Here is a 15887-nt window from a genome sequence, read left to right as displayed (position 1 = left end):
ACAATGACCTTGCTTTCCCCCACCTTTTGGGGGTACCTCTAATGCTCAATGTGCTAACACCCTATAGGGATGATTAGAGAGGTATTGTGGCATTTTCCCTCTTGCATGTAATTTGTAAAGGTGTTGGTGGGTGAGTGATTCCCTTTGTCTTGGACTGTGTAGATCCAGCTAGTCATTCTTTAGGAAGAGGAGTCAGACTGCATTCTGGAAAGTAGAGACTGCTTGCTGGTCTCAGCTGCTCTCACTCTCTGAAGTCAGAAGAACTTTAGAAGACTTTGATATTTCATGATCAGTTGGTGAGATGATGTTTCTTGTGGATGGTTGGAGTTATACAACTATAGCACAGGCCTAAAGTACATTGTTATTATGTAGTGCTAATTATACAGAGGAGTGGCAGAGGCTGTTTTCCTGGTGATAAAAGAGAACTTAAAAGAAACAAATGTTATTGGTTGAATCTCTTCAATATCAAGGGTCCTTTCCAGGACTCAGCCTAAAAACCAACCCAAAAGTTTGTCCTATTCATTTCCACACCTGGCCTTGTGCAGGCAGACAATACAGGCTGATCTGTATTGTACATAACTTTCTTTCATTCATTCATGCTCTATGCTCAAGAGTTATGCTTGTGCCTGTACATGTAAGTATTTTTACATTTATAACTTTCATTCACTTCAGGGTCTATGCCTGAACATTATGCTTGCACCTGTTAGTATTTTACATAACTTTCTTTCATTCAGGCGTTATGCTCGCACCTGTGTTTCATATCCCTACAAGGTCAAAGAGGTCATTCTTTTCTCTTGTATACAATTATAGGAGCCAGCTCAGGGATAGGAGCAGCAACAAGCATCCTGTTTTCTCGGCTTGGTTCAAAGCTAGTCCTTGCCGGTCGAAAGGAGGATAACTTGAAGAGGACGAGAGATGCGTGCATGCAGACAGGAGACGAGGAGGTAGGATTTTTCTCATTTCATTTTATTTCCATATCCAATGAACAAATATAATTGAAGTGACATAATATGCCTTGGATGTTGTTTGAAGGTGTGCATGGTGGCATCGCTGATGTGGTTTACGGCACTTGTTCACTGCTACCACCCTGCCTGTGGGGAATCTACAGGTAGGACTATGGTATGCCAATGTTGTACAGAGCACACACTTTAAAAAATCAATAAAATATCAATTGTGACCAAAATTACTTATTTCCATACAGTTGCAATTTATTTTTCACTAGTAACTTGGGAATAATTTTTGTATTCACCAGAGCGCTCAAAACTTGAATTTGGGCATATTTTTTGTACGCCCTCTATTGGTGGAAAGTAATATGGTAAGAAAATTTTCATTTTTTGATCTCTATTTTTAATTAAGAAAAAAATGATTTAAAGAATCAAATTTAAATAAGAGTCAAGTTGTATGAATAATAGGTGTAATGGAAATTGTCAGTGCAAAAAAATCAAGCATTTGCCCAAAGAAAAAGAGAAAATAAGCCAAACATTGCCACCCTTATTTTGCCACACATGGAGATATAACTAAGTGAGAACAAGGTTATATCATAACCTTGTTCATTGAATGAGTGGTTTACGGTACAACATGAGAGATATATAGTAACAGTGGATAGAAGAAGAAAAAGGAAATGGAGAGGCGAGAAAATTGAGTTTTGAGAGTAGAGTAATCTTTCTTGAATGTAGTCCTGAAATTAAGGACTGTAAACCAGAAGAGATTGATGAGTTGAAAAAAACAGCTTGAGTAGTAGGATGGATGAGGAGATGCTGGCTTGAGTCGGCGAGTAGAGATGATGATGAGTAGAGAGATTCAATGTTTCGGGCAGGTTGACTGTTTTTGTCTCCTTGATTGGTTGATGTTTTTTTTTGTGACTTTGTACCACGAAATGTGTCCTCTGATCTCTAAATTGAAAGCATTACACAATTAATGCCTCGGATCGGAGCTGCAGCTTGGCACGCGCTAGCTATCCCAGGCTGCCCAGCAAAGATCGGCAATGTTGTTTTTCAGTCCAGGTCGGTCGACACGGCGACTCACAACAATCATAATTACAATATTCAATTCTATGGGACCTTGTCTATAAAGTAATCAAAATTGAAATAAGTACCTGGATAATGATACAGTCAATTTTTTCTTGTGTATCTCCATATTATTTCCTTCTGTTTTTGTATTTCATTCGATAATGCGATTGATTTTTACTGTGCTGCACTGGCGCTCCTTTGAAAGAGCAACTCGATGTATTATGTCAAATTGTCTGTCCTGTTCACTGTTCACAAGACAAAAATTCACCGGCATTTTTTTAAAGGAAATATCTACGTCTCCAAAAGAATCCGCCACGTAAGAAGCACATGATCATAACTCAATTTTCATAGTAAATGTTTTTATTATGCGTCGTTACTTCTCCCTTTTTTTCATACGACGGTCTGCGGGTTTGAGAATGAACTCGGCCCGCAACCCGCGATCGAGGGCATACCGGCAGGTTAACCCATACTGCAACGGGAACGGGTTACATTACAAAGTGGTTACATTATAAAGTAATATTGCAAGTCTTTGCAACAAGTCTAGACTCTGGAGTACAGCATATTTATTTTTTTCTGACTACAGTGTAAATAATCGCTTCCATTGGGTTGGGAATGGCTTTCATTAGATATCTTGACAGAGAAAGGCTCCAGAGCCCTTTCAAGAATATAGCAGATGATGATGGTGATGGGGTATATGTGCCCATCTTTTCCTTGCTAAATGTCTTAGATAATTATCATTATCAGATAATAATATGATGCTTGAATTCTTTGGTATATTTTTCCAATTTTAGTGGAGGGGTCATATGATATTCTAGACTGATTTTGTGTCCCATAGAATGACACGATGATGATGATTTTAAAAAAAATGTTAGATTGAATTTATTTCTGATTTGGAGCTACATGTACATTTTTTCCAATGGTAGCCCCTGGCACTGAGAATTGTATTTCATGTTGTAGTTTTATTTAGATTAAATTCTCTAATCATTGTTTTTTGCAATTTTCAGTAAAATTAAGTACATGTAATTCATATAAATTTCCTATAATAAATTTGAGTAACAGCTAATAAAATCCTTCCATTTAATTGGCTGAAAGTAAACTTGTTATAGAAACATTGTATTTTTATAATTTTAACGATTCTTAAATATGAAACAGGACCCATGGTAGAGGCATATTTATCAAAATTTCCTGTTAAAAAATCCATCGTGTCCTATTCATATGATTAATTAATTAATTTTTGTTGACGTCTTGATTATTCTAATAGCCTCTTCTGGTTGTCGGAGAGCTGAGAGATAGTTCATACAGAGAAAACCTTGTTGAGCGGACGGTGGAGAAGTATGGAAAGCTGGATATTTTGGTGAGAGATTATTTTCAGATTGTAACTTTAAAAATTACAAATTATCCCATACAACACCTTATGTATGTATTCAAATCAATGAAGAAAAATCAAATAGGCATACCGATGAAAATTCACTTGTGATTGGATATTCAGGCCTTATTCTTTTATATTTGTAGGGGAAGGCCATTTTCTAGAGGGCATATTTAGATATAAGGCAAATGGGGAAAAATAATAGGCACAACATTAGAGCTGGCAATTCATTGGATTTTTATATCATTTTAAAGAGCTTAGGATATGAAATCAGCTGTTTATTCATTTTTATTCAAACCACCTATAATAAGCTGTGAAATGTTAAAAGTGCTGTTTTTGACTCGCCATACGCCCACCGCAGAGCAAATGTGAAAGATATTATTGTGGGTATTGTGAGTGGCAGAGTAGGGCCGTCTGCACCTTCCCGAGTTTCAAATTAGCGCGCTATTTCTGATCCGGCAAATTATCCCGATCTGAACAATCTCGAGATTATTTGCAATGGAGACGCAATTATCGAGCTATTTCGTAGGATTAATCTCAAGATTGCAATCCCAAGTCACCTAGTTTATTTGCAAAATAGCACGCTATTTTACGAATTATTGCACTAATTCGGAGGTGGAGACGCACTCAGGATTATTTATATAGGCGTCAGACCATAATGCATTGATGCCTCACTCGAGCAAGAATCGCTCTTCTTGCGATGGTGGAGACGGGGCTTCTTGAATCGCGAAGAGGGCTGATCTGGCTAAAATCTTGAGATTGGCAAACTCGGGATGGTGCAGCACTGCCTAGTAACACAACTCACTGAGCTATTGTAGTGTGGCCAGAGCGGTAAAGGGCGTGGTTCTAAGAACTTACAGAGACAACCTCACTCAGTGATTGCCTGTGATGAACTGCCCTGGGCTGAGTTACTTTAAACCTCAGGGGTTTATTAGGCATAAAATATTAACATGCATGATATATATATAACAAAGGAAAATAATGAATATTCAAATATCAAAGATTGCAAATAAAAGAAATACATGAATATACATGGCAAATGAATAGCTGCTAATGAATATTAATGAACTTAAGTCAGAGGGAGAGAACCAATCAGAGAATAAGAACTAATAGCAAGAGTGAAGTATGAGTGAACATGAGCATGAACAAAAGAAATGGATGGAAGAGTGAATCTGGTATGTTGAAAGGAATGTAAAGAAGGTGATGGAAGAAAGGATGGAATTTTGATGACTAACAGAGAAGAGAGGATGATCAAGAATAATGCAGAAGACATCTATTAAAGTAACATAACTATTCCAACTTAAAACCCTGTTCACACAACAGCTCTACAAACAATATCTCCTCTTACAAATAAAATGTCCTCATTTTAAAATTAATCTTCATGTATGAGGAAAAAAAAATATAAAACATAAAAATGCATGTTTTCAACTATGATATTCATGATATCTAAATAAAGTACATATCAAGTTTATATTTCATATCAATCATGGTGACTTCGAAATATAACGTTTGAAGTTTAAAAAAAAAAAATATATATATATGTATTTTTTTTATATGCAAATCAATTCTGCAATGAAAATTTTACATTGATCAAAGAAGTGACGATCAATTAACATGTTAAAATAACTGTTTCATCATAAAAGAGTATCTTTCAAATTTTATGATCAGAGAAAAACAAATTACATCAATTTGTCGAAGTCATAATCAATTTGACCAAAACTTTGAAAACTTTTTTTTTTTCATAAAAAGACTAAATATACATTTTTTTTTCTTAATACAATAATTCAATAATTATCTAACATTATCAAATTAATATCCAAGCTAAGTATTTTTTGTAGGGAAAGCAAACTTCAAATTTCCTTAAAAATGACATTTTTATCTCAATACTTTTTTCTATAAAAAAATTAAATATCACCTAAATTGAACTTTTCACAATTCAACTGACAAATCTTGTACGTCATTCAAAATGTATCGAAGTTTACCTTTGGAGAAAAATATGTACATTGCAAACTTTTCATTTTACTAATAAAATGCAACCTTATTTTGTAAACAAAACTTTATGAACTCTTCTTTGAATCGGATTTTTATATGGTTTAGAACCAAAACTGTCCGACATCAATATTTTTGATACATAAAAAAATATGGATAATTTTCTTTCACATATGACCCAAGAATTAAATGATTTCAAATTTGGATCATATATATTCTAAAATACAAAAGAAATAACTTTTTTTCTCTTGTTACTTTTTATCTAAGTAAACTTTTTTTTTCAAATTGTGCAAAAAAAAAAAAATTGTATCTTCTAAAATACTGTTTCCTTCCTTTTTTTTTTTTAAGGACTTCTGTTGCAAGACTTGAAACAATACAAATGTGTCCTTTTTTTAAAATGCTTCTTTGCAAAAAAAAATCAATATACTTGTTTCTTTATAAAAAGAACAAATTCTGAACCTTTTCATTTTCGTTCTGCAAAATTTACACAATTTCCAAACCTTTTTTTTTTGCAAAATTGAATACACATTTGACAATTTTCAATTTTATGAAGAAAACTGCCAATCAAAATCATAACGTGAAATCAGAATTTTGTACTAGTATATTCCTGTAATAGATTGGAATATGTGTAAAATAGCATCAATCATGAAGGGGATAAACATGTACATGTATATGGGCGATATTCAAATGTAGCATGAAACTATACAAAATTTCACTAATGCATAAAAGAAAATCTAATGGCACATTGAAATAATTTGCTTCAGATGTCGTTTACATTATCAATGAAAGGTCTTTATAATCAATATTTGATGAGAGTCCAGAATATATCATCTTGATGAAAAATACGTCGATGAAGCTGAAACTATATATATGATGAAAGTTCAAGTTGGCCATATGTGATCAATTAATATATGGAAAAGGTCAGTTTCTTCTCTTACGCGAAATATTTAAAATGTCCTTGATTTCTGATTCATCTCGGAAAGATAATGTTCATCTCGGAAAGATAATGTCGATGATAATGTTCGGTCTTTCATATTCAGTCTTTTAATTATTGATTATCATTAGTCAATGTCATGCACAATGATGAATTATAGTCAAATATCAAAGTTTATCATTTCTGTGAATTACGAAAGCGTTCTGGTCTAACAATTCTTCTGGTCTAACAATTCTTCTTCCGTAACGCGAGATGGTAACAGTATCGTCTTTTGGTTGAGTTTTATCATGGGCGTTGGCGTGTTGGACATCGGCTGAACCTGGGCCTGGTGGTTGGACTGGGTTTGGGTCGTCGTTAGCTGACGGGGGGTCAGCTACTCTTCTTTGTTGTAGTGTAGATCCTGGATTGGTGTTAACTGACGGGGGGTCAGCTACTTGTCTTTGGTTTGATGCAGACCTTAGATTGGTTTTCGATGTAGTTATAGAGCCTGGATTGGTTTTTGAGTAAGATTCAGAGCCTGGATTGGTTTTCGACTTTCTTGACCGTGGCTGGTGGTCAGTCATGTCTGGATGATGCAGGGTATCTGGTCTCGGCTGGATAGGTTCCTCTGACCATGATAAGTGATCATTGGGACCTGATGTAGACTTATCTGACCATGATGGTTGATCAGAAGATGAAGGAAGACCAACTGTTGATTCTGACCATGAAGGTTGATCAGAAGATGAAGGAAGAGTTCGTGGGTGAACTTCTTGTGCTGGGACAGACTGCCCTGACCATGAAGGTTGGTCAGTATCTGCCTGCTGTTGGGGATGGTCAGTTGACCATTCGATGTAGGAAGGTTCAAACTGTGGTTGAGTGTTTGAAGGAGGGTTGATAGGATGACTTTGGTTAGGCTGTTTGTCTGTTACTGTCTTTGATTGTGGAACTTTGGATCTCCATAACTTGAGACGATTGTGATGGACTACCTTCTGATATTTTTCGTTGTGAATATCAGCTATTCTGTAGTTCAGTCCATCGTCTGAAGAAGATAGGATTGAGTATGGACCTGTCCAATTTGGATTGAGTTTGTTCCTGACATTTGTAGGATCATGTAGCCAAACAAGATCATTGATGTTGTACTTTTGTGTGCGAACCTTCTTATCATATCCCTCTTTCTGTTGTCTTTGGGAGGATTGAGTTTTCTGCTGAACATACTGGAAGGACTTCTTCAAACGGGAGTGAAGATCCAGCGCATACTGTTCGGGAGGATCAGCATATTGGATAGGTACTGGGCATGTGATGTTGGCTGGTACTCTGGCTTCTCGTCCATGAAGGATGAAGTAAGGGGTCATGCCAGTGGTTGAGTGAACGCTAGAATTGTAAGCGAGTTGGAGTTGATGAAGGTGGTTGTCCCAATCTCCGCCTTGATCTCTAACGTACCGTGCAAGTTGTTCCTTTATGACACGGTTAGCTCTTTCCACAAGTCCAGCTCCCTGTGGGTGATAAGGTGTTGACCTTGACTTGCGAATTCCTAGTTTCTGGCATAACTGTTGGACTAGTCTGGATTCGAACTGGCGACCTTGGTCTGTGTGTAGAACTTCTGGGATACCATGTTCAGTTATATAGTCCTCGAAGATATGTTTTGCAACAGTCTGAGCAGTTTGATTCTTCATCGGATAGATGTTAACGTATTTGCTGAAATGATCTACGATGACTAAGATATACTTATATCCTCGGCGAGATGTAGGAAGTTCTGCGATATCTGCAAAGACCATTTGCAGAGGGTGATCTGTAGTTATGTTGCGTAGTGGAGCTTGGTACTTCGGATTAGGAGAGCGGAATGCTTCACATGTTGCACATGTTGAACAGTGGTTAGTTATGTCCCTACGCATACATGGCCAGTAGCAGGTTGCTTCAGCTCGAAGTAATGTACGTTGGAGACCAAAGTGACCTGAAGACGGATGACCATGAAGCTCTTGTAATACCTTCGGGATGAGGCTTGCTGGTATTACTGGTTGTTGTGTTGTTGCACCAAACTGATCTAGCTTTGTACGATAGAGGATGTCTTGGTCGATGACTAGACGAGGATACTCCCAAAGAAATTTCCTCATTCGCGGATTGTAGTTGCGAATTTCTCTTACAGAGGGTCTATATCCATCCTTGACAAACTCTTTTACATGTCGAATGTCTCTATCTTTGTTCTGATAGTATCGTAGCTCAGATTCTTGACCAGTAAGGGTGAAGGTCTCTGGTGCATCTTGGGGTTGAGTGGATGTAGGCTGGGACTTGTCTTCAGTCTGGCTTTCATGTGTGGCTTGAGTAGAAGAACGAGTCTGCATCACATTGCACTCTAATGGAAGGGCGACTCGAGTAGAGGAAGTGTGGTTCCTTGTCATTACCTCATCATTAGCGACTTGTTCAGGAGAAGATGTAGGAAGACGAGACATAGCATCAGCATTGCTGTTCTGACGACCTTTGCGATGCTTGATGTGGAAAGAATAGGCATCCAGTTCGATTATCCAACGAGCTCGTCGTCCAGAGAGATCGTCCTGAATAGGCACTTTCTCATAACCAAGAAGAGGTTGATGGTCAGTGAAGATGGTGAATTGCTGACCTCTAAGATAATGCCTGAAGTTGCGAACAGAAGCGATGATGGCCCAAAGCTCTCTATCGTAGGTTGACCATTTCTGCTGAGATTTTGAGAGCATCTGGCTGAAGTAGGCAACAACTCTCTCTTGGCCGTCTTGTACTTGAGATAGTACAGCACCTATAGCATTGAGCGAGGCATCTGTTGAGAGGTTGAATTCTACTGAGAAGTCAGGGTAAGCTAGCAATGGAGGATTGGTAAGAGCTCTCTTCAAAGTGTTGAATGCGACATCACATTGCTCTGTCCAGATGAATTTGGCACCTTTCTGTGTAAGATTGGTGAGCGGAGATGCTATCTTCGAGAAATCTTGAATAAACCGGCGGTAGAACGAAGCAAGACCAAGGAATGACCTGATGTTGGTTGGGCTTCGAGGTCGAGGCCAGGATGATACCTTGGTGATGTTTGAAGGATCAGGTAGAACACCATTGGCATTGATCACATAGCCTAGGTAAGTAACTTCTCTACGAAAGAATTGGCACTTGGACGCCTTCAACTTTAGACCAGCTTCTCTGAAGCGATGGAGGACGTCTTTTAGGTTGCGTAGATGCTCTTCGAAGTTTTTCCCTAAGACGATAACATCATCTAGATAGACTAAGCAGATGGACCAATGAAGACCATGTAGAACTGATTCCATTAGTCGTTGGAAGGTCATTGGAGCGTTCTTCAGTCCAAAGGGCATTACGTTGAAGTGGTATAACCCTGTGCCAGTAGTGAACGCTGTTTTTTCTTTGTCCTCTGGGTTAAGTGGGACTTGCCAGTAGCCGCTTGATAAGTCGATTACTGAAAAGAACTTTGAGGATGAGAGGGCGTCGATTGAGTCATCTTGCCTGGGTATGGGATGTGAATCTTTGATGGTCACGGCATTTAAGGCTCGGTAGTCTACGCAGAAGCGAAACGTCTTGTCCTTTTTCTTGACCATCACGATCGGACTTGCCCAAGGACTGTAACTCTTTTCGATGATTCCTCTTCGTAAAAGTTCGTCGACTTGGGATTGAATTTCTACACGCATAGCTGGAGAAGTGCGGTAAGCTCTCTGACAGATGGGAACATCACTTGTGGTGGTGATATGATGATAGGTTGAATCTGTCTTGCCAATGTCATCAGATGATGAACTGAAGACATCTGAGTAGGCTGAGAGTAACTGTTCAGCATTCTTCTGTTGACTCTGAGAAATGTCTGAAGTAGGGAGGAGTGAAACACTGCATTTCAAGGATGATTGCTCTTGATGTTGATCTTTGCTTACAAGTGGTATTGTCTGACCTGGTAGAGTGAAGGAAGTAGGGGAGACTGTAGCATCAAACTTCCAGAAAAAGTCCCATCCTATTACGACGGAGTGACTAATACCTCTTGCGACTATGAATGTGTGTCGTCTACTGGTGTTGCCTAGATGGACCAAGGAGTGAATCGATCCTATAATGTCTAGTACTTCTCGAGTGATTGAAGTAGCTGCTAAATGACACTTCATTAAGGGGCTCCTTTTAGATTTGGGTATGGACTCGTAAAACTCACTGCTGATGACAGAGATGTAAGAGCCTGAATCAATGTATGCCAAAACATACTTGTTATCAAAAGTGATAGGGATGTAGGGTGGTTGCTGTTCCTTTGAGGAGTCATATTCTATGTCAACATGGGTCGGGGTAGTGACTGTTGATGACTGACCCTCGTCACCAACTATTGGTAGTTTCCCTCTTCAAAACGAACATGACGAGAGGGTGATCGTTGGAATCGTTGATCAAAACTGCGTCTAGGTTCTTTAGTAATGGATGGAGATCGAGGTCGTTGTGTAGGGTGTGTTGACCTACCATGATCATCATAGCGACGTGGACTTGGTGATCGATAACGTTCATGGTGTGTTGACCTACGACGATCATCATAGCGACGTGGACTTGGTGATCGATAACGTTCAGGGTGTGTTGACCTACGACGATCATCATAGCGACGTGGACTTGGTGATCGATAACGAGAAGATTGGTGAGGATAGGGTGGAGGACTAGGAGACCTATGGCGGTCAGCCTGACGATGGTGGGTGTCATGCAAAGAAGGAGAAAGCGACAAACCATCCATCTTCTTCTCTATATTGTCCAGTCGTTGTATCAACTTCAAGTACAGGGGATCTAGTGATGTTGCTGCAACAGGACTTGGAGTTGGATTAAGGGAGACTTGTTGCGTCTTCTCTGTTTGCTGCGCTCTTTCGACTCTTAATGCGATTTGAAGTGCGTCGTTGAGAGTCATACCACCAAGTTCATGTATCTTCACTTGTAACTGAGTGTCGAGACCAGCGATGAACCGGCGAAAACATTCCCCCTCTTTTGCCTCCTGATCGTAGCTAGGAAAAGCCTCTTCAACCATAGTGATAATGGCAGAAGCAAAGACTTCCAAGGGCTCGTTGTACTGCCTAACCCTGGCTGTAATACATGATTTGAAAGTTTCTATGTACTGGGATCTTCCAAAAACTTGTGATAACTTGGCCTTGATTAAGTTAAAGTTCTTTTTTTGAGATTCTGGCAATCCTTCGTATACTGTGAACGCCGAACCAGTCAGTCTAGCTGGCAGAAGAATATGGGCCTTGCTAGGACCATCAGGAATAACTTGGATTGCTAACTCAAAGCGGCGGATCCATTGGTGGAAATCTTTTCCATCTTCACCTGAGAAAATTTCTGGTAATTCTAGGCGAAAATTATTCATATTTGAGAGAAACAGGTAACAGGAATCAAAATACGTACATGAAGAAGGAAGACTATGTGGCGATGACTTCTTCTCTCTCTGTGATGAAGGATGACTAATTATCTCTCAAACAAGTAAAGAAGATTGCATGTTACATGAAGAAGGTAGATATGTAATTTCTACCAACAATATCATGCAGTCATTCAATACTAAGCTTAAAAGAGAATAATTATAAAGCTGTCAAACATCAGTCTCGAAGAAGGAAGATCAAATCTTGTAATTGCTGTCATGCACTTGGCAGAATTTGAAGCTAAGTATCAACCTTGTCTGAAGTAGGATGACATATGTAAAAATATAATAGAGTAAAAGTTTGAAGACTTACTCAATCAATGGAGACTTGACTTTCTGTATTTGTCAAAATTCAAGATGGAGGAAGAAATCTGTCTAAATTGAAGAACAGGGACTCCACATCTAAGTAAATTCACGCTGAGAAGAGCAAAGATGTCTATCTTGAAGCAGGGTGAATATCAAAATCTCTGAAGTAGGATGAAAATTGCCAACCATGAAGTAGGGTGAAATATCATGCAAAATGCAAGCTAAACTCGAAGTAGGGTGAATATAGCTTGAGGCTATCACTTGCTTGAGTCTCTGCCTGAAGTTGTGGGGACCAACGCTGCTACCAATTTGTAGTGTGGCCAGAGCGGTAAAGGGCGTGGTTCTAAGAACTTACAGAGACAACCTCACTCAGTGATTGCCTGTGATGAACTGCCCTGGGCTGAGTTACTTTAAACCTCAGGGGTTTATTAGGCATAAAATATTAACACACATGATATATATATAACAAAGGAAAATAATGAATATTCAAATATCAAAGATTGCAAATAAAAGAAATACATGAATATACATGGCAAATGAATAGCTGCTAATGAATATTAATGAACTTAAGTCAGAGGGAGAGAACCAATCAGAGAATAAGAACTAATAGCAAGAGTGAAGTATGAGTGAACATGAGCATGAACAAAAGAAATGGATGGAAGAGTGAATCTGGTATGTTGAAAGGCATGTAAAGAAGGTGATGGAAGAAAGGATGGAATTTTGATGACTAACAGAGAAGAGAGGATGATCAAGAATAATGCAGAAGACATCTATTAAAGTAACATAACTATTCCAACTTAAAACCCTGTTCACACAACAGCTCTACACTATCTTTATTTATTCAGGTCAACAATGCTGGGATTATATCTCTAGGATCTATTGAGAACAGTACTCTGGAGAACTATGACACCATGATGGATGTTAATGTTCGGTATGATATCTTCTTCTTACCTTTTTTTTATTATGGGGTCATTCCATGCCAATTCACCCAATGAATGTGCAATTTTGCACCCGACCCTCTTGGAATTCTTTGTAAATTGGTACACATAAAATTCACCATGGCCCATGCACAAAACAAAACAAAATATTTCACATATTTCACAAGTACAAACAAAATTATGAAAACAATATCAGAAAACTTATGAGAATACAAATTAGACAAGGCATAACAATTAATTCAAATTAAAGAGAATAGCGATTTGGAATTAAAGACAATTTAAAGGAGTGAAATATGAGGGAACCTGCTAAAAAAGCAAGGCTTGTTAAAGGGGAAGTTCACCCTGACAAAAAGTTTATTGTAAAAATAGCAGAAAAATTAATGAAAATATTGCCGAAGGTTTGAGAAAAATTCATCAAATAATTAAAAAGTTATTAGAATTTCAATTATTTGATTTGTGACGTCATATGCGAGCAGCATTCCTACATAGCGAATGGTAAAAAATCAATGAAATGTCATTTTCTCAGAAAATTGAAAATGGTTTTCACTGTAACTTTTGTATATCAATAGACAAATTGTTTCACACCCGATCATGAAAAGAAAACAAAATTAAGTCATCGGAACCATACAAAGTTATAAATTTATGCATTTTATATTACATAACACATGGGACAGCTGCTCGTTTATGACGTAACAAATCCAAAACTTTGAACTCTAATAACTTTCTTACTCTTTTAACGGATTTTCCTCAAACCTTCACCAATATTTTTTACTATTTTTTCTGCTATTTTTACAAGAAAGTTTTCTTCAGGGTGAACTTCCCCTTTAAGTCTGCAGGATCCAGAAAAAAATTTGGTCTTAATGAGGAGAGGACAGGTAAGAAATTGATTATAACAAAGTAATGCCAGAATGTGACGATTGTGTAAGGAATACAAAAAAGTAATAAAATTTATAAATAAAGAGTCCGCCACTTGACTATTATTTATTACTCAGCCAGAGCGTATTAACAAAGTACATGAATATAAAAGTTTACAAAGGAAAATTATAAGAATTGATAAGGAATATTAATGGAATGCACTATAAATTTAACTTTGTATACCAATGGTAAAAATTACATGAAATATCAAAGCTTTAACAGCAAAAGTAATAAGCATAAATCACAAAAATAATAATATAAGTGAAAAGAAGTTACATTTTGACAATATGAGAAAAGACAAGCCAGCCACTGCAATCTCTTCTTAACTGCATTTAAAGGGATTGTTTACCTTCATCCAGGGTCTTAAAGGGATGCTCTGGGCTGAAGATATTTATATCTTAGAGTGAAATTCACCGAGCAAAATGCTGACAATTGGATCAAAATTGGATAACAAATGAGAAGTTATTGAGTTTTAAAGATTTGCATTATTCCGGTGAAACAGTTCTAGGCATGTCTTCATGAATATTTATTTCGTGGGCTGATGATGTCGCATCCCCATTTTCCTTTTTCTCATGTTATTACATGAAATCATAGTTTCATTTTTTCATAAATGTGTAAATGATGTGTCTCCATTATGAAGAAATAAGTTGCTGCAAGAAATTACTAATGCATTTAATCAGTTGTCAGTTCAATTGTTTAGTTCTTAGTAGAAAATTTTTGAATAAACAATTTCATATGATAAAATACAAAAGAACAAGTGGGGATATGACATCGGCCAACTTAATGAATATTCATGATATCATGCCCAGAACTGTTTCACCTGAATAATGCAAATCTTTAAAATTCAATAACTGTTATTTATTATCTGATTTTGATAAAATTTTCAGCATTTTGCTCTGAATTTTACTCTATTTAGTGAGATATAAATATCTTCAGCAGGAGCATCCCAGATTGTTTTTCCTTGCATACCATACAATTATCAATCCAAACACTATTCCAGGGAGCCAAAACAGCTCTGAAATATATATATTCTAAAAATATTTTTTTTTTCATTTATGATTACAATGCTGAAATCAATCCAAAGACTATTCCACTGAGCCACAGCGCCTCCACACATATGTCTGAAGTACATATTTTTAAATTATGATTAATTATCTAGGTCCGTGTTCCATCTAACATCATTAGCAGTGCCTCACCTCATTGACACCAGAGGAAACATAGTAAATGTATCCAGTGTGAATGGGATACGAGCAGTGAGTACCTGTCATTTATCTATTTCACAAACCTACCTGGAACAATGTTAATAATGATGATGATATTATTCAAGTGGCAATTCTATGTTTGAAATCATTAAAGCATTAAAGAATAATGATATAAAAAAGTACAAGGGAGAAGGAGAAGGAGAAAGAAGAAGGAAGAAGAAGGAAGAAGAGAGAAGAAGAGAGAAGAAGAGAGAAGAAGGAAGAAGAAGGAAGAAGAAGGAAGAAGAGAGAAGAAGAGAGAAGGAAGAAGAAGGAAGAAGAAGGAAGAAGAAGGAAGAAGAGAGAAGAAGAGAGAAGGAAGAAGGAAGAAGAGAGAAGAAGAGAGAAGGAAGAAGGAAGAAGAAGGAAGAAGAGAGAAGAAGAGAGAAGAAGAGAGAAGGAAAAAGAAGGAAGAAGAAGGAAGAAGAGAGAAGAAGGAAGAAGAGAGAAGAAGAAAGAAGAAGGAAGAAGAAGGAAGAAGAGAGAAGAAGAGAGAAGGAAGAAGAAGGAAGAAGAGAGAAGGAAGAAGAAGGAAGAGAGAAGAAGAGAGAAGGAAAAAGAAGGAAAAAGAAGGAAGAAGAAGGAAGAAGAGAGAAGAAGAGAGAAGAAGAAAGAAGAAGGAAGAAGAAGGAAGAAGAGAGAAGAAGAGAGAAGAAGGAAGAAGAAAGAAAAGGGGGGAGATACGGAAATGGAGGAGGGGAGATAGGGAGGAGAGGAAGGAGAAGAAAGCCAAAGAAGACAAAGAAGGAGAAACAACAACAAAACAACATGAGGGAGGAAGATGGAGAAGTAGAAAGCTAGTCTGAAGGCACAGACCCATATTTGACACT

General features: G+C 37.5%; 1 protein-coding gene across 5 annotated transcripts in view; it reads left to right on the top strand.

Moving 5' to 3' along the window:
• Positions 1 to 15887, top strand: part of LOC121414480 (3-oxoacyl-[acyl-carrier-protein] reductase FabG-like) — a 33106-nt gene that overhangs the window by 9980 nt on the left and 7239 nt on the right. For 2 of the 5 annotated variants that reach the window (XM_041607669.1, XM_041607672.1), the window contains exons 2-5: positions 811 to 944; positions 3271 to 3363; positions 12809 to 12894; positions 14976 to 15069. In XM_041607669.1, the coding sequence (XP_041463603.1) occupies positions 811 to 944; positions 3271 to 3363; positions 12809 to 12894; positions 14976 to 15069 (407 nt within the window). Of the gene's footprint in view, positions 1 to 173; positions 328 to 371; positions 635 to 810; positions 945 to 3270; positions 3364 to 12808; positions 12895 to 14975; positions 15070 to 15887 lie in introns of those variants that run through there. The other 3 variants (XM_041607670.1, XM_041607671.1, XM_041607673.1) reach the window with 3 other exon arrangements.

Source organism: Lytechinus variegatus, chromosome 4, assembly GCF_018143015.1.
Source record: "Lytechinus variegatus isolate NC3 chromosome 4, Lvar_3.0, whole genome shotgun sequence".
Taxonomy (NCBI): domain Eukaryota; kingdom Metazoa; phylum Echinodermata; class Echinoidea; order Temnopleuroida; family Toxopneustidae; genus Lytechinus; species Lytechinus variegatus.
Note: the sequence above shows the minus strand (reverse complement) of the source record. Positions and strands in the feature narration are given on the sequence as shown.